General features: G+C 40.2%; 1 protein-coding gene across 2 annotated transcripts in view; it reads left to right on the forward strand.

The window, feature by feature from the left end:
• Window positions 1-15681, forward strand: part of LOC137497047 (uncharacterized) — a 143580-nt gene extending 127899 nt beyond the window's left edge. Inside the window, exons 3-4 of one of the 2 annotated variants that reach the window (XR_011017621.1) lie at window positions 12846-13048; window positions 15442-15681. Coding sequence is in view for 1 of the 2 variants with exons in the window: in XM_068225624.1 (XP_068081725.1) it covers window positions 12846-12848 (3 nt within the window). In the remaining variant the exon portion in view is untranslated. Of the gene's footprint in view, window positions 1-12845; window positions 13914-15441 lie in introns of those variants that run through there. The other variant, XM_068225624.1, reaches the window with a different exon arrangement.
• Window positions 15682-18714: the final 3033 nt, after the last annotated feature.

Consider the following 18714-nt stretch of genomic DNA (forward strand, 5'->3'; position numbering starts at 1 on the left):
CACCGCTGAAGTGGGCCCTTTCTTAACAGTACACATTAAAGATGAAAAAATCCACAGGCAATGCCTTCAGGCAAGCAAATCAATGTTGACAATATCCTAGAGATATGAGCTAAGAATTTTCGAAGAATAAAATATAATCAAGTATAAGAATATATTCCATATTTATTCTTAAAATTACAATCCTTTCCTTAATCGGTATCTGGTCGATTAGATTATCAGTTTGCCTTTTTCTACACATACGAGCGCTAATGCGAGTCAATGCAGAGTTTCACTTAAGCCCTTATAACCACATGCGGAGTGGACATTTTTCAAAAAAAAATAAAAAATAAACCGCTTGAGGTTATATTGAACCATGGAACAGATTACAGAATGAATTGTGTAAATAAGTAAATATGGCTAAGATTCGTTTTTGGAAGATTTTCCAGAACTGCATTTAGGCCGGAAGTGGCTTTCGAAATTTGTTTTTCAGTTTGATAGAGTTATCCAAGACTCAAAATTTGAAACCTTTCCGGGCCCTTTAGCCCTTCAACTTTCGGCATAATTGAGGAAATTGCTCAATGTTACTCTTTTTGTAGTATGGGGGTCTTGGAATTATCATGCGAAAAGCTGCTGATAGACAGAGAACCGGTGATGATGTTGATGATGATGATGATTTTTATACTATCACTGCTGAAAACAGCATTGATCGCTGCATTTTTCTAATTCCTCTCAGTACAGGATCTCTTATTCAAGAACTATTCCTTAAATTATAATTGTCTGTACAAAGTAAATGTCAAAATTTGAATTTGATTCTGAAGATACAGAATACATTCATAATCTAGGAAAAAAATTTCCTAATTAAAAAATTCGATTTTGGTAAATTTTAAGAGTTACTTTCAGCTAAACATGTTGTAAATAAGACTGTTGTGGTTACTTGTATGGTGGTCTCAATACCTGCGGCGACAAATAAACTAATTTACTAGGATGTTTACTTTTGTTTTTATTGTATGTTTCAAGACGATAATTTTCCACCCATAATTGAACACACCCAATTATGTAAAATCCCGGGAACTACGTCATCATATTTTCTTGATTGTTTATTTTCATCTATCTTTAACTGAATACAGACTTCGTACATTAGTTCTGTGCCTTTTTTTTTTTTTTTTTTGCTACTTGCTTTACGTCGCACAGACACAGATGGGTCTTATGGCGACGATGGGACAAGGAAGGTCTGGGAGTGGGAAGGAAGCGGCCGTGACCTTAATTAAGGTACAGCCCCAGCATTTGCCTGGTGTGAAAATGGGAAACCACGGAAAACCATCTTCAGGGCTGCCGACAATGTGGTTCGAACCCACGATCTCCCGAATACTGGATACTGGCCGCACTTAAGCGACTGCAGCTATCGAGCTCGGTAGTTCTGTACCAATGTTTGCTTTATTTGTATGCACATCTCCATAACCTATTCAAGTACACCAAAACACGTTATATACTACCACTGAATTCAGAGTATATTTCAACTATTCGTAAGATCAGCTTCATATTGGATGTACACACAGTGTGGTCTTCCTTTGGAAGAGGAAGAGTGTTTGTAGTTTTACATGATCGTAGCCACACGCCATCCCGTTTTACGTTGAATCGAATCAACCGTACGCGACTACTCATTTCATGAGTACCACATGATTGACTTGGACCGAAATTAGAACCGTGGATATCAAATCTGCAGTAAAATTTTATGATTAATTTTTTTTTGCTAGTCGTTTTACGTCGCACCGACACAGATAGGTCTTACGGCGACGATAGGACAGGAAAGGGCTAGGAGTGGGAAGGAAGCGGCCGTGGCCTTAATTAAGGTACAGCCCCAGCATTTGCCTGGTGTGAAAATGGGAAACCACGGAAAACCATCGAGCTCGGTGATGATGAAAAATAATTTGTAATTTGAAAGCTTTCCAATATACAGAACACACAAGTTCAAAATAAACATTACACTATAACATACCGGGGAAAAGACAGATTTTGAAACAAGGAATATAAGCTCGACAGCTGCAGTCGCTTAAGTGCGGCCAGTATCCAGTAATCGGGAGATAGTGGGTTGGAACCCCACTGTCGGCAGCCCTGAAGATGGTTTTCCGTGGTTTCCCATTTTAACACCAGGCAAATGCTGGGGCTGTACCTTAATTACTGCCACGGTCACTTCCTTCCCACTCCTAGACCCTTCCTTCCTCATCGTCTCCATAAGACCTATCTGTGTCGGTGCGACGTAAAGCAAATACTGTAACAAAAAATACATATAATGACATGCACGTTCTTCTTCTTCTTTCTTCTTTTTCTACCGCTTATCCCACACCTGTGGGGTCGCGGGTGCGAACTGTGTCGCACATGTGGATTTGGCCCTGTTTTACGGCCGGATGCCCTTCCTGACGCCAACCCTATATGAAGGGATGTAATCACTATTGCGTGTTTCTGTGGTGGTTGGTAGTGTAGTGTGTTGTGTGAATATGAAGAGGAAAGTGTTGGGACAAACACAAACACCCAGTCCCCGGGCTAGAAGAATTAATCAGAGACGATTAAAATCCCCGACCCGGCCGGGAATCGAACCCGGGACCCTCTGAACCGAAGGCCAGTACGCTGACCGTTCACCCAACGAGTCGGACAATGACATGCACGTTATAGTGTAATATTTATAATGAACTTGTGTGTTTGACAGATTGAAAAGCTTTTAAATTACATTTAACTGAGTCAACAATGGAAAGTACAGCTTCCTTCTTAACAAAATATAATAGAAATACATCAGAATGCTACCAGTAACTCGTGTATTACTGGTCGTGAGATAGGCTACAGAGAGATCCATCGAATTTGGACCACTCCCTGATATTATCTTTATCCCTCACTGATTCGGAAAAGATTACAAACAAGGAAAAAATTATTTGTATGTGATATTCAGATTAAATATTGGCGTTAGCAATTGTCTTACAAAACCATTCGCAAGCGACAGACATGGAATTTTATGTTTATAGACCCTTGTGAAGCACCCCTCCTGCTGTTTATAGCTAAGATGCTATTCGCCAAAGTTTCATGAAAATCTTCCAATCGGTTTTCCCCGTGATGCTGTAACAGACAGATAGACGAACAAACGAACAGACAAAACCCTAACTAGCTAACTAACTAACTAACAGATGGACAAAAGAATAAACTGAACACGACATAGGCGATTGTTTGTCCAGTCCGGTATAAATATTAAGCATCTGGTTAGTAGTCAAAAAGCACAGACACAAAGGAAGATTTTAATGAGGGTTGTAGAAACAAAAACAGATATTACAGAGCAAGCTGGCCATGCTGTTAGGCTGTGAGCTTGCATTTGGGAAATAGTGGGTTCGAACCCTACTGTTGGTAGCCCTGAAGATGGTTTTCATTTTGTTTCCCAATTTCCCAATGTTGTCTGTTAGAGCATCAATTGGAAGATTTTCATAAAACATGGGCGAATAGGATCTTAGCTATAAACAGCAGGAAGTGTGCTTCAGAGGGGTCCATAAACATAGAACACTTTCTCAAATGTTGGTGCTGTACCTTAATTAAGGCCAAAGCCGTTTCCTTCCTACTCCTATCCATTCTTATCCCACCATCGCCATAAGACCTATCTATGTCAGTGCGACGTAAACAAACTTTAAACAAATAGTAAAAAGCAGATATCTGACATCTTTGATACATATGGAATTCTATACATAATGTTTTTGTCTAATCCAGCCGGATACATCTGTTGAGTACATAGTAAGAGGCAAAATGCGACACGTTAAATGTTGTTACAGTTTAAAACCTGATTTTGAAGCAAGAAGCTATAAAATTTGTAGGGCGGTGAGATTCATAAAACAGATATATACTAACGGCAAATCTGGGCGCAGCCATTGGGGTCACATGACTGCCAGCTGTCGTCTGCCGCGCCATGTGACTGGACCTTTCTTGTCGTTGATTACAAGGAAGCTTCTAGTAGATTTCAGTAAAAAATGTAATAGTGCTTATTACTTTTTTATTAAATTAATTGGTATTGCCGAAGGAGTGAAGCCTTCTTCGAAAGGAAGAGGAAGAAAACTTCGAAGTAATCCTTCAAAATCCCCCGAAGTTACCACAATGCTATTACAGATAAGTTATAGGAAATTTACAATAAAGATAATTGTGTACGTTTCTCATAAAACAAACAACTGGCTTACGTTATCAGAATATTATTCCAACCGTAGGACATTAAAAAATGGCAATTACCTCATGGGATTTACATAAAGCAGACAGGCAGCCTAAGCACTGGCATCACAATGTTATTCCAACATCGCTGTAGGAATGATATTATAATTACTCCAGCCTGCAGATTTTTATTTTTTTATTTTTACTCTATATTTCAATAATCATTTGTTACTTATACAAGGCAACGATCCTATCACCTTATCCACTATGTGGTAATAGAGAGAAGACCTCTCAACTTTTATAAAAGCTGCTCACTGACAATGCCTGATATCAAAGCTGCACATGGTGCTTTCAATACATATTGTACCGGGCGGTACACCTCCACGCCGCTAATTCAAACATTGCGCCAATTGAAACTCCTCTACTGGAGAAAGCCTGCACTCTAACAACCATATTAATTCTAAGGTTTCTCAGAAGATGCTGCTATTGTAAATTTTGAAGAGTTCTGAACTGTGTCTTTTTCGATTTATGTTTGTTTGCTCTGTAGCAAGAAGTGTGAACATTCTCTTCTAGATGGCACTACTTAAGAACTATAATTGTGCACCCTAGTGCGAAGTGAAGGAACTGTTTTTTGAAGAAATTCTATATCCCTAAGTTTGTTCTTTGTTAATTTTTTTCTTTCATCTTTTGGGTTGGCAATATTAATCTCTGTTTCCGCCAGTTTTGAAAGTAGCCAATCCCGAATTTCTTAAAATAATTTTCGGCCAATCGGGGCTTTCTTCCCCAACCTGCTCTGTAACTGTGTTCTGTAACCAATAAACTGCTGTGGGTGTGTCCTATCATTCATGAAACGTCTCGAATTTTCCGCGAGGGTATATAAACTGCTGATTTTCTGGTCTCCTCGCCACTTCAGTAACATCTTTCCTAGTGTGATTATGTAGCCGGGGGCGGGAAGCGCCTCTTTCTTCGGGCAGCAGTTCATCCATAAGGTAATGGCCTTTTAATAACTTTATTTTTTGCTAGCTCAGCAGTTTAACCCTCGGGGCAGGTTCGAAACCTTTCTAATGTAACCTATCTTTTAAATGTAATAGACATTTGGTAAATTTTGAGCTTTTTAACTATAAATTGGGATAGAGAGTGCTAAACCCTCTCGAGCTCCCACTCCTATTGTTTTGAGGTGACTTTATTTTCACAACCGTTTCTTCCTTTCTTAATGTAATTAAGTCTTCTTATACAAGTCACCTCTTTAGTATGGGATTAGCCCTTGTGTATGCGGCCTAGTGCCAAGTAGGTTTTAAAAGTGTATTAGGAGTGCAAGTTACGCCTCCAGTCAAGTTGGTATTTTGGGCCATGTAATTGACCTGTTTCTTTACTGATATAGGCCTCAGTAGGTTGGGTATTATTACCCCTGTTCTTCTGTGCCTGGAGGGCAGATTAAAGGTGGAGTTTGGTGTGGCCTTTGAATAGGCTTGAATTTTGAGAGCGGGTTTGCTCTTTCTTAAAAGTGGATTTTCTGTATGCCTTGAGGAGGCTTTACTGGGTAATTGGGAGCAAGTGCTCCTTGGCATGATTGGGGTTTTCTGCCCCTTTGTTGAACCTTGTACATAGGTAAAGTTGAGCTCATTGCTCAAGGATTGTGAGTCTGGGGCTCGAAGCCCAAATCCTGTAACAAACTGTAATTGTACCTTCTTAATTTGTTGATATGCTACTGGGTACCTGTTGTACTTGTTATCTATTTATCTTGAAAATAGAATATAACCTTTGTTAAAGTTTTAAATTAACTTCAATTTCGTAAGTTGAGACCTATTCCTTCCAGCACCTTCTTTCACCTCTGCTGTTCCACAGATACCTCGGAACACATATAATAGTAAAATTAAATCAATATACTTTCCTTCTAAAAGTCATGGATACAAGTGAGTATAAAAGATCGAAAGGTGACAGATAAAAGACTAAATCTGTCATCATTATCATCATCATCATCATCATCATCATCATCATCATCATCAGTGTCTAAAGGCCATAATGAAAATTGTGTGCCAAGACTTGAAGCAACTCCTCGTTGGTCCTCAGCATTTCTCTCTCGTGAATTTCCCTTAGAAAAGTATTATGTCGCAAAAAATGGACAGTGAATTTTAGTCTACTTCTCTGGTTTCCCTTCAATATTTTGCAGAATGCTTTTGTTAGTTCCATTTCCTTCATTTCTTAATATTTTACCCTTCAGAACTGGTTTTTCCCTCGAACTCAGTGAGGGATGACACCTCCACCACCTCAAGGGCAGTAACCTGGAGCGCGAGACTTTGGGTCGGAAGATACAACTGAGGTGGAGGACCAGTACCTTGCTCAGGCAGCCTCACTTGCTTTGCTGAACAGGAGCCTTGTGGAGGATGGAATGATTGGAAGGGATAGACAAGGAAGAGGGAAGGAAGCGGCTGTGGCCTTAAGTTAGGTGCAATCCCGGCATTTGCCTGGAGGAAAAGTGGGAAACCATGGAAGACCACTTCGAGGATGGCAGAAGAGGGAATTGAATTCTCTCTACTCAGTTGACCTCCCGAGGCCGAGTGGACCCCGTTCCAGCCCTCGTACCACTTTTCAAATTGCACACAATGTTATTCCAACATCACTGTAGGAATGATATTATAATTACTCAAGCCTGCAGAGCCAGGAATCGAACCCGAGCATACGGGGGTTGTTCTCTTTTCAATCCATTTAATCCGTAACATTCGTCTCCAGACCCACATCTAAAATGCTTCTACTCATTTCCTATCCTGACCTCTGATTGTCCAAAATTAACATCCGTACAGTAGTACACTCTACACAAGAGACATCGCAAATACCTTCTTAGTTACAAAATCTAAATTTACACTGTTTAAAAGATTTCTCTGATTACTAAACACCTGTCGAGCGAGCGCTATTCGATTTCTGATCTCTTTGCTGCACTTGTCATTAGTGATTAGACTTCCTAGGTAAGTGAAACTGGTGACCTGGTTCACTATCTTGTCAGTAAGCTTGATGTTGCTGTGAAAACGTTCCGAATGTTTACTCACAACATACCTTGGTCTTTTTAACATTAATGTTTAAGAGTGAATTTGACAACGCTGATAATACATTCAGCACCTTGAACAACTCCTTCTCGAAGTCTGCTACAATTAATTGCCTTGTCATCTGCAAATCGAATGCATTCTGTATGGTGTGCATTTTAACTTTTTTTGTACTCGCCTTAAACTTGCTTATGACTTTCTCAATGAATACATTAGAGAGGTCCGGTGAGAGAAAGCAACCCTGCCTTACGTCTTTTCTGATTTTTGCTCTCCGGTTACTTGCTCCGATACCTATCATCCTGGTCTGTCCATCATAGAGTCGTAGTAGCTCTTTTCAGTCCAAACCTGTAGCTTTAAGAATTTTTAATAGTTTGTCACGACTCACGTTATCAAAAGCCTTTTTTCATATCTACAAAAGCTACATAGGTGTTTCTGCTCTTCTCCAACCTCCTTTCTAAAACTGTTCGGAGAGTCAAAATTGTTTCACTTATTCCCATTCCTGTCCTAAATCAAAACTGCTCCTGATCAGATTGTTAGTTTAATTTGTTATTAATCCCGTTTTTATTATTTACAGCAGTCTTTTCGGTGCATGAGAGAGAGCAGAGGTACGATTCTGTGATCGGAGCATTCCACTCTAATTCCCTTCTTTGGTATCATAACCATACTGCTTTTAATGAAGCCTTCTTGAATTTCAGCATTTTCAAAGCATCTGCATATCATGGCTTATAGAAGTTCATTCAAATTCTCTCCCATATTCTTCAGCAGTTCTCCTGCTATGTTATCTGGACCGGTCGCTTTATTTTCCTGTAATCATCAAAATGCTGATTCAGACTCCCTCCTTTTGACTGCAGGATCTTTGTCATCTTTTTCTACTTCATGTTTCAGTTCAATACACCTTAGGTCCTTCAGTACATTTTCTCCATCATACAGTTGTTCATGTATTTCTTCCACCATGCACTGATGTCATCGTTAAGAGCTACCTAATTTTATCTCATATTAAGGAATTCTTCGGTTTAGATTTTCAGTTTAATATTTGAATGTTCCTACATGCTCTGTCCGTTCTTCCTTCAAGAATATATTTTCTGATATTCTCTCAGATACCTCGACAATCCACGCTTCTTCGCTTTTATACACAGAGTTGTAATTTGATATTTGCCTGTTTTTTGTTGCAATCTTGGCTTTCTGCTGTGTTACCTCCCCTGCACTCATTTTTTTCACATCCAATATTTCCCTGGTAATCCACGGTTTTCTTGGTTCCAGTCTTCTTGTTCCCAATAGTTCATGAGCTACACCTAGCAAGCCTTCTTTAATGGTGTATCATTGCAGTTCTTCATTTTTTGGTCCATTCGTTTGTTTTCTGTATATAAACATCTTTGTTGATGGTTTCTTAGCTTTACGATGTTCGATTATTTTTAGTTGCATATTCCATTTGGCCATGACTAGGCAATCTCTGCTTCAGGGTAGCAGTGACTTGTTTTTGACAAGAATACAGTCATTTTGATAACGGACAGTGTCACCTGCGGCTTTCCAGGTGTATTTCCAGTGTAATTTAACGTTAAATGATGTATTTATTACTAAAACTGTGTCTATAAATAGAAGGTGCTGAGTTGAGGTTTTACGAGTTATTCACATTAGTGAAAAGTCAACTACTATGATGCACATACCTGTTTTGGTTTCTATATCCCTCATATATAGAAATATTTACTAGTCGGTTTGAAATTTCTAAAATGTACACTTTCTAACACGTAATAATTAATAGAGAAAAATATTCGAGCATTCTTTTATATCACAAAACCAAACCAAAATCCATGGCACTACAGGCCTAATGAAACTTGGCGTTCCAAGCGACTACTTTTCAGCCCGAATCATGAAAATTACGAAGTTGCGCGTGGTCAGCGTAACGAAACCTCTTGGTCGTTATTTTTGGATTACTGGACCGGGACCACTCTCTCACCTTTGAATATTCCCACAAGCGTCCTCACGTAGGTTGTGGACCTCAAACCAGCCAAGCGCCGGACCCAGATAAAAATCGCCGACGTGGCCGGGAATAGAACCCGGGGCACCGTGCGAGTTAGCCGTGTTGTTAGGGTCGCGTATCAATTAGCTTGCATCGGGAGATGGTGGATTACAACCCCGCCGTTGGCAGTCCTGAAGATGGCTTACGGTGTTTTCCCATCTTCACACCAGGTGAATGCTGGGGCGGTAACTTAATTAAGGCGTTAGGCTGTCACTACTGTAACGGCCGCAGGGTTTTAGAGTTTTGGTAGATTTATTTATTATAAATTAAAGATAAATACTATGTGTATAATACATTTTATTCAGTAGAACGTAGTGCACCTGGAATGTGAGTAATAACTCGGTGTGGTATGGATGTGTTGGATGTCTTGTTCCGCCCATACAGTATAGTAGGTGCCAGAGAGATGCTAAGTGCAGAACAAAAATCTACAGTTCTAGCCCTTCAGGTAAGCAATTCAATATTGAAAACATCCTAGGGATATGAGCTACGAATTTTAGGTAAATAAAATAAACTAAAGTATCAGAATATATTGTATATTTATTCCTAAAATTACAATCCTTTTCTTAATCATCGTTATCCGGTCGATTAGATTAGCAGTTTTCCTTTTTCTACCACTACGAGTGCTAATGTGAGTGAATGCATTGTTTTATAACTATAGTCGGTTGAACATTTTTCAAAATACCGAGGCGATAGCTGCAGTCGTTTAGTGCGGCCAGTATCCAGTGTTCGGGAGATGGTGGGTTCGAATCCCACTGTCCGCAGCCCTGAAGATGGTTTCCGTGGTTTCCCATTTTCACACCAGGCAAATGCTGGGCTGTACCTTAATTAAGGCCACGGCCGTTTCCTTCCCAATCCTAGGCCTTCCCTATCCCATCGTCGCCATAAGACTTATCTGTGTCGGTGCGACGTAAAGCAAATAGCATTTCTCAAAAAATCCAAAAATGCCTGATAATAGTATTAAACGAAGGGACACATTACAGGAAGAATTATGTAAGAACGTTAATTTGGCTAGAATTTGAATGGAAAAGAAAATGAGTAAAAAAGACGAGCTATTTTAGGATTTTTCCGGAACTGCATTTAGGCCGGAAGTGGTTTTAGAAATTCGTTCTTTTAGTTTGATAGAGTTATCAAAGTCCCACAATATGAAACCTTTTTAGGATCTTTATCCGCTCAACTTTGGGCACAATTGAGGAAATTGCTTAATTTTACGTTTTTCGTAGTATGGGGATCCCTAATTTGCCTGATAAGAAATGATTTCAACATTGACACCAGTGGGATCCAAACTCACAATCTCTCGATGTCTTTAACACCACTACAATATATACTATATGTACGGAACACGACCTAATAGGATGAAAGTTGATTTTTCTTAATAATACTGATCTTATTGTTATAACAGGAGATCACAATCTCTTATTTCTTTATTTCTGTTCTTTCTAACAGAGTTGGTCAGTGTCAGAGTCAATCAGAATTCATCCCACGTGATACTACGGATAACCACTTCAAGTAGTGCACATTACCGGTATTATAAATTCGTATGCAAATTGTGGTGATTGCGAAATGTGTAATTATGATTATACTTACCGTCATGTACGCGTACACTTAATGGAAGTTACGTGTTTACATATTTTAATGATATATTTTTCATTCGTGTAAGGAGATATGATGTATGACACTCCAAGGGCACGATCCCTTCCTTGTCTTACCACGTGGTTCTTGGACGTCCATGTTTATAAATGTGGCTTTGCCTGGGTCAAGGTAACACGTCGCTTACTTTATTCACAATGTTAAAGCTGTGCTCTCCTCATGTTGAAAGCAAGTACATCGTAAACTATGAACTGTACAATGCAGCTACATCACAAAGTAACAACCATCGTTTCGTTGTTGTCGTAGCTGTTTTCGTTGTTTGGGTCGTCAGTCGATAGACTAATTAAATGCAGCCCTCCATCGCACATTATTCCATGTTAGCCTTCTCATTTCTACACATCTACTCTGTCCTGCTGAATGGTCCGCGGCTCGACGTTCCTTTCAGTGGGTTCCGGGCTCGATTTCCAGCCAGATTGGGGATTTTAACGGAAACTAGTTATTTCCTCGATACCCACTTCGTCATATTCACACAACACACTGCACTACTAACCACCGAAGCATCGGGCATAAGTGAATGCGGTTTTTCCATGTCACGTTAGCATCAAGAAGGGCACCGTGTCATAAAACAGGGCCAAGTCCACAAGTGCAACTCAGTTTACAACCACGACCCCACTAAGGAATGGTAAAAGTAGTAGAAGTAACTAATATAATATCCTACTGAACTGTTCATTCTTTAATAAGCGATATTTAACGCAGATGCTAGTTGCTTTACGTCGCACCGACACAGGTAGGTCTTATGGCGACGATGGGAGAGGAAAGGGCTAGGAGTGGGAAGGAAGCGGCCTTGGCCTTAGTTAAGGTACAGCCCCAGCATTTGCCTGGTGTGAAAATGGGAAACCACGGGAAACCATTTTCAGGGCTGCCGACAGTGGGGTTCGAACCTGCTATCTCCCGAATACTGGATACTTGCCAAACTCAAGCGAGTGCAGCTATCAACCTCGGTTAACGCAGATGAAACATTAAGCAACATGACACCAAACTAAAGGCGTGATGCCGTATAGAATGCGGGAACTTAGGAGGTGATTCCCTAGGCAGCGTGTGGCTATGCATGAGTGAAACAGAAGATACGTTGAAGAAGGAAAGAGAGATAAGAATTTTCTTTTGGGAAGTACCATACCACCCTAAAAATATTTTAAGCGGGAGTAGTCAGGTTCACCACATCACGGGAATCGAGTACTATCTCCTCTATTTGAAGGTTTTCCAGAATAATATAAAAATGAAAATTATCTCCAGAATTTTAAGAAGCCAATGATACGTTTTACGCCGTTAACAAGTAACGAGATTAATAACTTCGTAATAATCCGACCACCATGGGAAACTGTTTAGTGGCTGCATACCTAACTCAAGAGGGTTTCGAGGGAGTTTCCCTGGCGTCGCTTCGCTTTTTGGACCCTATAAGAGCTGATAGGTGTGGAGGGAGGTTGTTTATTCGACGGTGAGATTGCTGCTAGTCCGTGTCGCATGTCTGTCTGTATTTGCACCAGGAACCTTTGCTTAGGACAAATACTGTGATTACTTTAGTGCAGTTGTGCTAACATTTGTTCAGCGGATCAATGATCCATAAACTTTGCAGTAATTGTTTAATTGTATGATTGTACTTAGACGCTTTACAGTGCTGTCGCGAGTGCCTAATTATCCGATTGTAGACAATGACGTACACATAGACTTCATCACGAAGCGGTACGGGTAACTGCGCAAATAGATCGCGAAGTGCGGAAGAAGTGCAAGTATAAACTAAAGCCATTTGTGTTATTCCCGCTAGACTTACGATTCAGAATCAGTCGAGCATGAGATAATGACAATTTGTTCGACCGATTAGGTTGCTGATTTCAGATCGCAGATATATTGCCTATATACATAAGTGCGCGGTTAAGCAGCTAAAGGGGAACAATGATTTTTAACGTCGCAGATCGTCAGTATTGATTTATGCCCCCGAAATTAAATGAAAATACCGGTAGTGCTGTGCTGTTAATAAAGTAGGCATTTCATTCCAGTGAACACCTGTGCCGTGTTTCAAGAGACGGGTGATACGGGACCTTCCGACCACAACCTCAAGAAGACGGCCTCATGAACGAGTCATCCCTCAAGAAGACGGCCTCATGAACGGGCTATCCATGGAGACTGGACTAAGAGGATCGACCCAGGACCACATCGCTACCATGATGGGCTAAGAAGGCACAGCCTAACCCTGAAGGAGGTATAAGGAGGTCACCAAATGATAGATAAGTGAACTATACTTGTAAGCATGTGTTAGGATTGGAGGTCGTTTCGCAGAAATGTAGTGATTAAGTATGTAAATATTAGGATACGACTTGATTATAGCCCATCAGGCTAGTTATTACGATGGTTTTAAAATCCTTAACATTTTAAGGTATACATGTTTGTATGTAAGGAATAACAACGGGAGTTATGTTACGTGGTGGAGGAAGAGTGCCAAGTGTTACTTAAGGTTGTTTTAGTGAATATTAGATCACTATATTCCTTAGTATTTGTCGTCGGATACAATTTTCTTGTACGTAAGGATCATATGGATTAGTATATCATTCTCTCTATTTGGAAGGATAGATAGATCTGCGTAACGTAGGGTTTGCATGCTGTCTGAGTATGATTTATATGCATGTATCTATTTGATTGAATCCTGGTGAAATTAAAACCACGTTGTATGCAGTGCCATTAAAATCTTTGACTCCGTTTCACTCTGCCAAACATGGACTTGAACCTTGGACCTAGAGAGTACCAGGCACGTCATAAGTATAGACGGACATGATTTTATGAGAAATAGTAGTGTGTAGTACTTTGTATGAAATTAATTAGGCCGAGGTGGTCAGTTATTAGAGCCAGATATACAGAAAGAGAATTGGCTCCTTGTTTGTTCTATGAAGTTCTGTTATTGCTTACAGGTTTGTCAAGGGTAGACGAAATTGAAAGGCCTCTTGGGATATTGAGTCCAGAACGCAGAGAAACCAGGGCACTGGTAGCTTTGTTTACGATATTTTTGTGCGATGGGGGAGGCTTTTCTGACTATACAACCAGGTCATTGGCCCAACACTGCATTCGGGGGGGGGGGGTCGCAGCCATTTTTAAAAGCCAACTGTTGTAAGAGATTCGTTCTTTCAGGCCGAGAGTTATTTGTGACAACGATTCCTTCATTTTGTTTCTCTTTTCTTTTCCACTTACTTGTCAATATTGATGTGCACGTGTATATGTAATATCTTGGTACTAGTGGATTCTGACTATTAGTTTATCTAGTAAGTATAAAGATTACTCAGTGGATGCGGGTTCACATCCCTATGAATTTTTATATGTAGTCATGTAACATATGCTTTAATGTTTGGTTTATTTTGGTCGTCGTTTGTAACATGCGGAGTTGCTGTTTATATGTAAATATTTCCCCCAAAATGTGAGGGAACATTAGTGGTAGCTTTATTTCTGCGGAACGTCCCTAATTCTGGCATCATGTTATTATTATTATTTTTTTTTGTAGGTTGGAGTTAAAGGTAGATTATTAAAAGCAATCAAAGGCATTTATGTTGACAATTGGGCTTCAGTGAGAATTGATGGTAGAATGAGTTCTTGGTTCAGGGTACTTACAGGAGTTAGACAAGGCTGTAATCTTTCACCTTTGCTGTTTGTAGTTTACATGGATCATATGCTGAAAGGTATAAAATGGCAGGGAGGGATTCAGTTAGGTGGAAATGTAGTAAATAGTTTGGCCTATGCTGACGACTTGGTCTTAATGGCAGACTGTGCCGAAAGCCTGCAGTCTAACATCTTAGAACTTGAAAATAGGTGCAATGAGTATGGTATGAAAATTAGCCTCTCGAAGACTAAATTGATGTCAGTAGGTAAGAAATTCAACAGAATTGAATGTCAGATTGGTGATACAAAGCTAGAACAGGTCGATAATTTCAAGTATTTAGGTTGTGTTTTTTGCCCAGGATGGTAATATAGTAAGCGAGATTGAATCAAGGTGTAGTAAAGCTAATGCAGTGAGCTCGCAGTAGCGATCAGCAGTATTCTGTAAGAAGGAAGTCAGCTCCCAGACGAAACTATCTTTACATCGGTCTGTTTTCAGACCAACTTTGCTTTACGGGAGTGAAAGCTGGGTGGACTCAGGATATCTTATTCATAAGTTAGAAGTAACAGACATGAAAGTAGCAAGAATGATTGCTGGTACAAACAGGTGGGAACAATGGCAGGAGGGTACTCGGAATGAGGAGATAAAGGCTAATTTAGGAATGAACTCGATGGATGAAGCTGTACGCATAAACCGGCTTCGGTGGTGGGGTCATGTGAGGCGAATGGAGGAGGATAGGTTACCTAGGAGAATAATGGACACTGTTATGGAGGGTAAGAGAAGTAGAGGGAGACCAAGACGACGATGGTTAGACTCTGTTTCTAACGATTTAAAGATAAGAGGTATAGAACTAAATGAGGCCACAACACTAGTTGCAAATCGAGGATTGTGGCGACGTTTAGTAAATTCTCAGAGGCTTGCAGACTGAACGCTGAAAGGCATAACAGTCTATAATGATAATGTATGTATGTATGTATGTATGTATGTATGTATGTATGTATGTATGTATGTAGGTCAAATGGTGGTTCCCTAAAGAGGGATACAGGATTGGTTCACGGATTTACTCGCCTGCACCGAGTCATCACATGATTTTATCTTTGTAAATTACCGTAACGTCATCTCATTTTTATTTTTGTAACTTATAAATGTAAGCCTTTACGGCAGTTATCTTTGCACTACGAGTGCGATCCATTGTAAAGGAGGTATTGTGATAACCATTTTTTTTTAAATTTCAATCGACTATGCTTTGTCTAGTAAAGAGTCAAATAGCAGTGGAGTTCCTCATTTCCGTAATGAAAATTAATAGTGTAGTATCCCTGTCCAACGATACTCTCGTCACAAGAACCCAAAACGCCCATCTGCCGGTTGCAACAAGGCTGGTGCAGTTATTTACGGACAGGTAAGCAGGTAAGTTCTGTAATCCATTATTGTTTTATGCCCTGTAGGGTATACTACATCTACATTATTCTGATTGTCATGTTCATGTTTGGTCTACCCCTGCCGTTCATACCCCATACACTTCCCTCAAAATGAACTGAACGTGTACTGGGATTTTCATGATGTGTCCAATTATCTATCCCTTATTCTGGTCAAATTTGACCAAATCATTCTCTTCTCATCAACTCGATTTAGTGTCCATCGCAAGATTGAATATACTGTGACGCTGTCCGTCATTTTGATGTGAGTCCTTGAGAAGAGGATGACAGCCTGGCCCCCAACCACCCCACCCTCTCGCACTTCTCGTGACCATTCACAGACAAGCTGTGCACACAAGGCCAGCTCCCGCTACCACCACTACTACCGTCACTATTTCAAGAACTTCTTGATATCGAGATAGAAAATCAGAGCTTTCGATTTCCAGAGAGATAGAGGGGTTGCTCCCGGTCCGACGTATCTGGAAGGGCCAGGACCCCCCCATAAAAGACAGGTCGGACGAGATTGGGACGGTTCAATTCGAGCGCAGTCAGAGAGCGATTGAGTCACGGGTTCAGTGGAGTGTACGTATAGCTGAGGATATTTCTGTGAAGTGCGTGCACTTCTGTGAACACTGAATTAGTGTATTACAATGTCGACGGAGTGCTGCGTGTGGACTGACGGAACAGCGCAGCTGAGCGATGAGGGACAACACTGTAGCTGTGCGACGTGGGACAATGTGAGAAGACTGGCGTTAGTGAGTATTGAGCTAACACTTTTACCAGGTACAGATTTCTGAGACTATGTGCGTGCGCGTAAATTTTGAAGAATTGGATAATAATAATAATAATAATAATAATAATAATAATAATAATAATAATAATAATAATAATAATAATAATAATAATTGTACCGGGCGGTACACCTCCACGCCGCTAATTTAAAATGTGCGCACATTGAAACTCCTCTGCTGGAGGAAGTCTGAACTTTATCGACGGTATTAATTTTCAAGTTTCTCGGAAGATGTCACTACTTGGAAAGTTTGGAGTTTTTGAACTGTGCCACTTTTGATGTATTTTTGTTTTACCGGTAGTAAGAAGTGTGAACTTTCTCTTCTAGAGGACACTACTGAAGAACTACAATAGTGCACCCTAGTGCGAAGAAAAAGAACTGTTCTTTTGGAGAAAATTTAATTTCAAAAGTTTGTGCTTTGTTAAATTTCCTTCTGTCATTGTTTAAGTTGGCAATATTAACCCTTTCTTTCCCCTTGTTTTAAATTTAGCCAATCCCGAATTTCTTTCATTAATTTCTGACCAATCGGATGTATCTTCCCCCAACTTGAATATGTTGCTGTATCCTACCCAATAAAGAGTTTGTGGGAGGGTGTTCTCATTCCCCTAACGCCTCGAACTTTCCGCGAGAGTATATAAACTGCTGATTTTACGGTCTCCGGGCCACTTCTGTTCCATCTTTTCGTGTGTAAAGTACATAGCAGGGGGCGGGAAGCGCCTCTTTCTTCGGCGACAGTCAACAACCAGGTAATGGCCTATTAATTACTTCTTTTCTTGCTTGCTCAGCAGTTTAACTCTCGGGGCGGGTCCGAAGTTTTTCCATTATGTAACCTTCCTTAAAATGTAAAGAAACTTGTATCTATTCCATCTTTTAAACTGCATATCGGGATAGAGAGTGCTTAACCCTCTCGAGCTCCCAATCATATTGTTTTGAGGTGAACTTATTTTTTTTACAATCGATTCTTCCTTAATATAATGTAAATTGTTCTTTTCTAATGTCACCTCCGTAGTATGGGATTAGCCCTTGCATTAGTGGCCTAGAGCCAGATTATGTTTTAAAAACAAGTGTATTAGGAGTGCAGATCGCCTCCTCTCAAATTGTTATTTTAGAGGTCATGTAATTAACCTTCTTGTCATTTAACAGACCTCAGTAGGTTGGGTATTTTACCCCTGTGTATATGTCCTGAAAGGACAGCTTGAAAGTGGAATTAGGTGGGGCTTTGACAGGCCTGAATTTTGAGAGCAAGTTGCTCTTTTTCTGGAAATTTTGTTTTCTGCGCGCCTCAAGGAGGCCTTACTGTGTATTTTGGAGCAAGTGCTCCTAGGCATGAATGGGGTTCTCTGCCCCTCTGTTGACACTTGTGTTTGGGGTAAAACTGAGCTAATTGCTCAAGGATTGTGATCGCGGGGCTCGAAGCCCAAATCCTGTAAATACTGTAATTGTACTTTTGTTGCCTTGCTACTCTGTACCTGCCATGTTATTTATTTCTTGATTTTAAAAAGAAAATATAACCTTGTTAAATTTTAAATTCACTTTAATTTCGTAGCCTGAGACCTATTCACCACCCCGCACCTTCTTTCACGCATAACTACCACAAAAACACGGTAACAAGTGGTAGCAGAGCGTGGTTGAATGGGTCTCATTTTAGCCCATTTTGACGGCTAAACATTGTTTTGATCCGAACTCTAACCATTTTCTTAGTTGCTGGAATTTTTGAGTTTTTCAAAATTGTTCTGTCATCATGCCCGGTCCTCGCGATGTTCTCCATCTTAACTATTTGCGCAAGGAGGAGTTGATCTATGAATTGACTATTAGAAATGTGCAATCTGGAGGCACGGTTGCGGTAGACACAAACAAGCTTAGAGAGTCCCTTGATTTGCCCATTTCCATCCCCACCTTGGGAGAGAAAGAAATTGACGACTCTCTTTCCACGATCGTCGAGAATATTACTGGGCTAGCATCTGTAGTTAGTTTTTTTGATGAAAATGATCCTTCTCCTAATCAAATTAAGCGTGTGCAAGCCAGGCTGTTTCATTTTTCAAATAGAGTTAACGATCTGTTGTCTCTAAAGTTGAATGACG

The sequence above is a fragment of the Anabrus simplex genome, chromosome 1 (genome assembly GCF_040414725.1).
Source record: "Anabrus simplex isolate iqAnaSimp1 chromosome 1, ASM4041472v1, whole genome shotgun sequence".
NCBI classification, from domain to species: domain Eukaryota; kingdom Metazoa; phylum Arthropoda; class Insecta; order Orthoptera; family Tettigoniidae; genus Anabrus; species Anabrus simplex.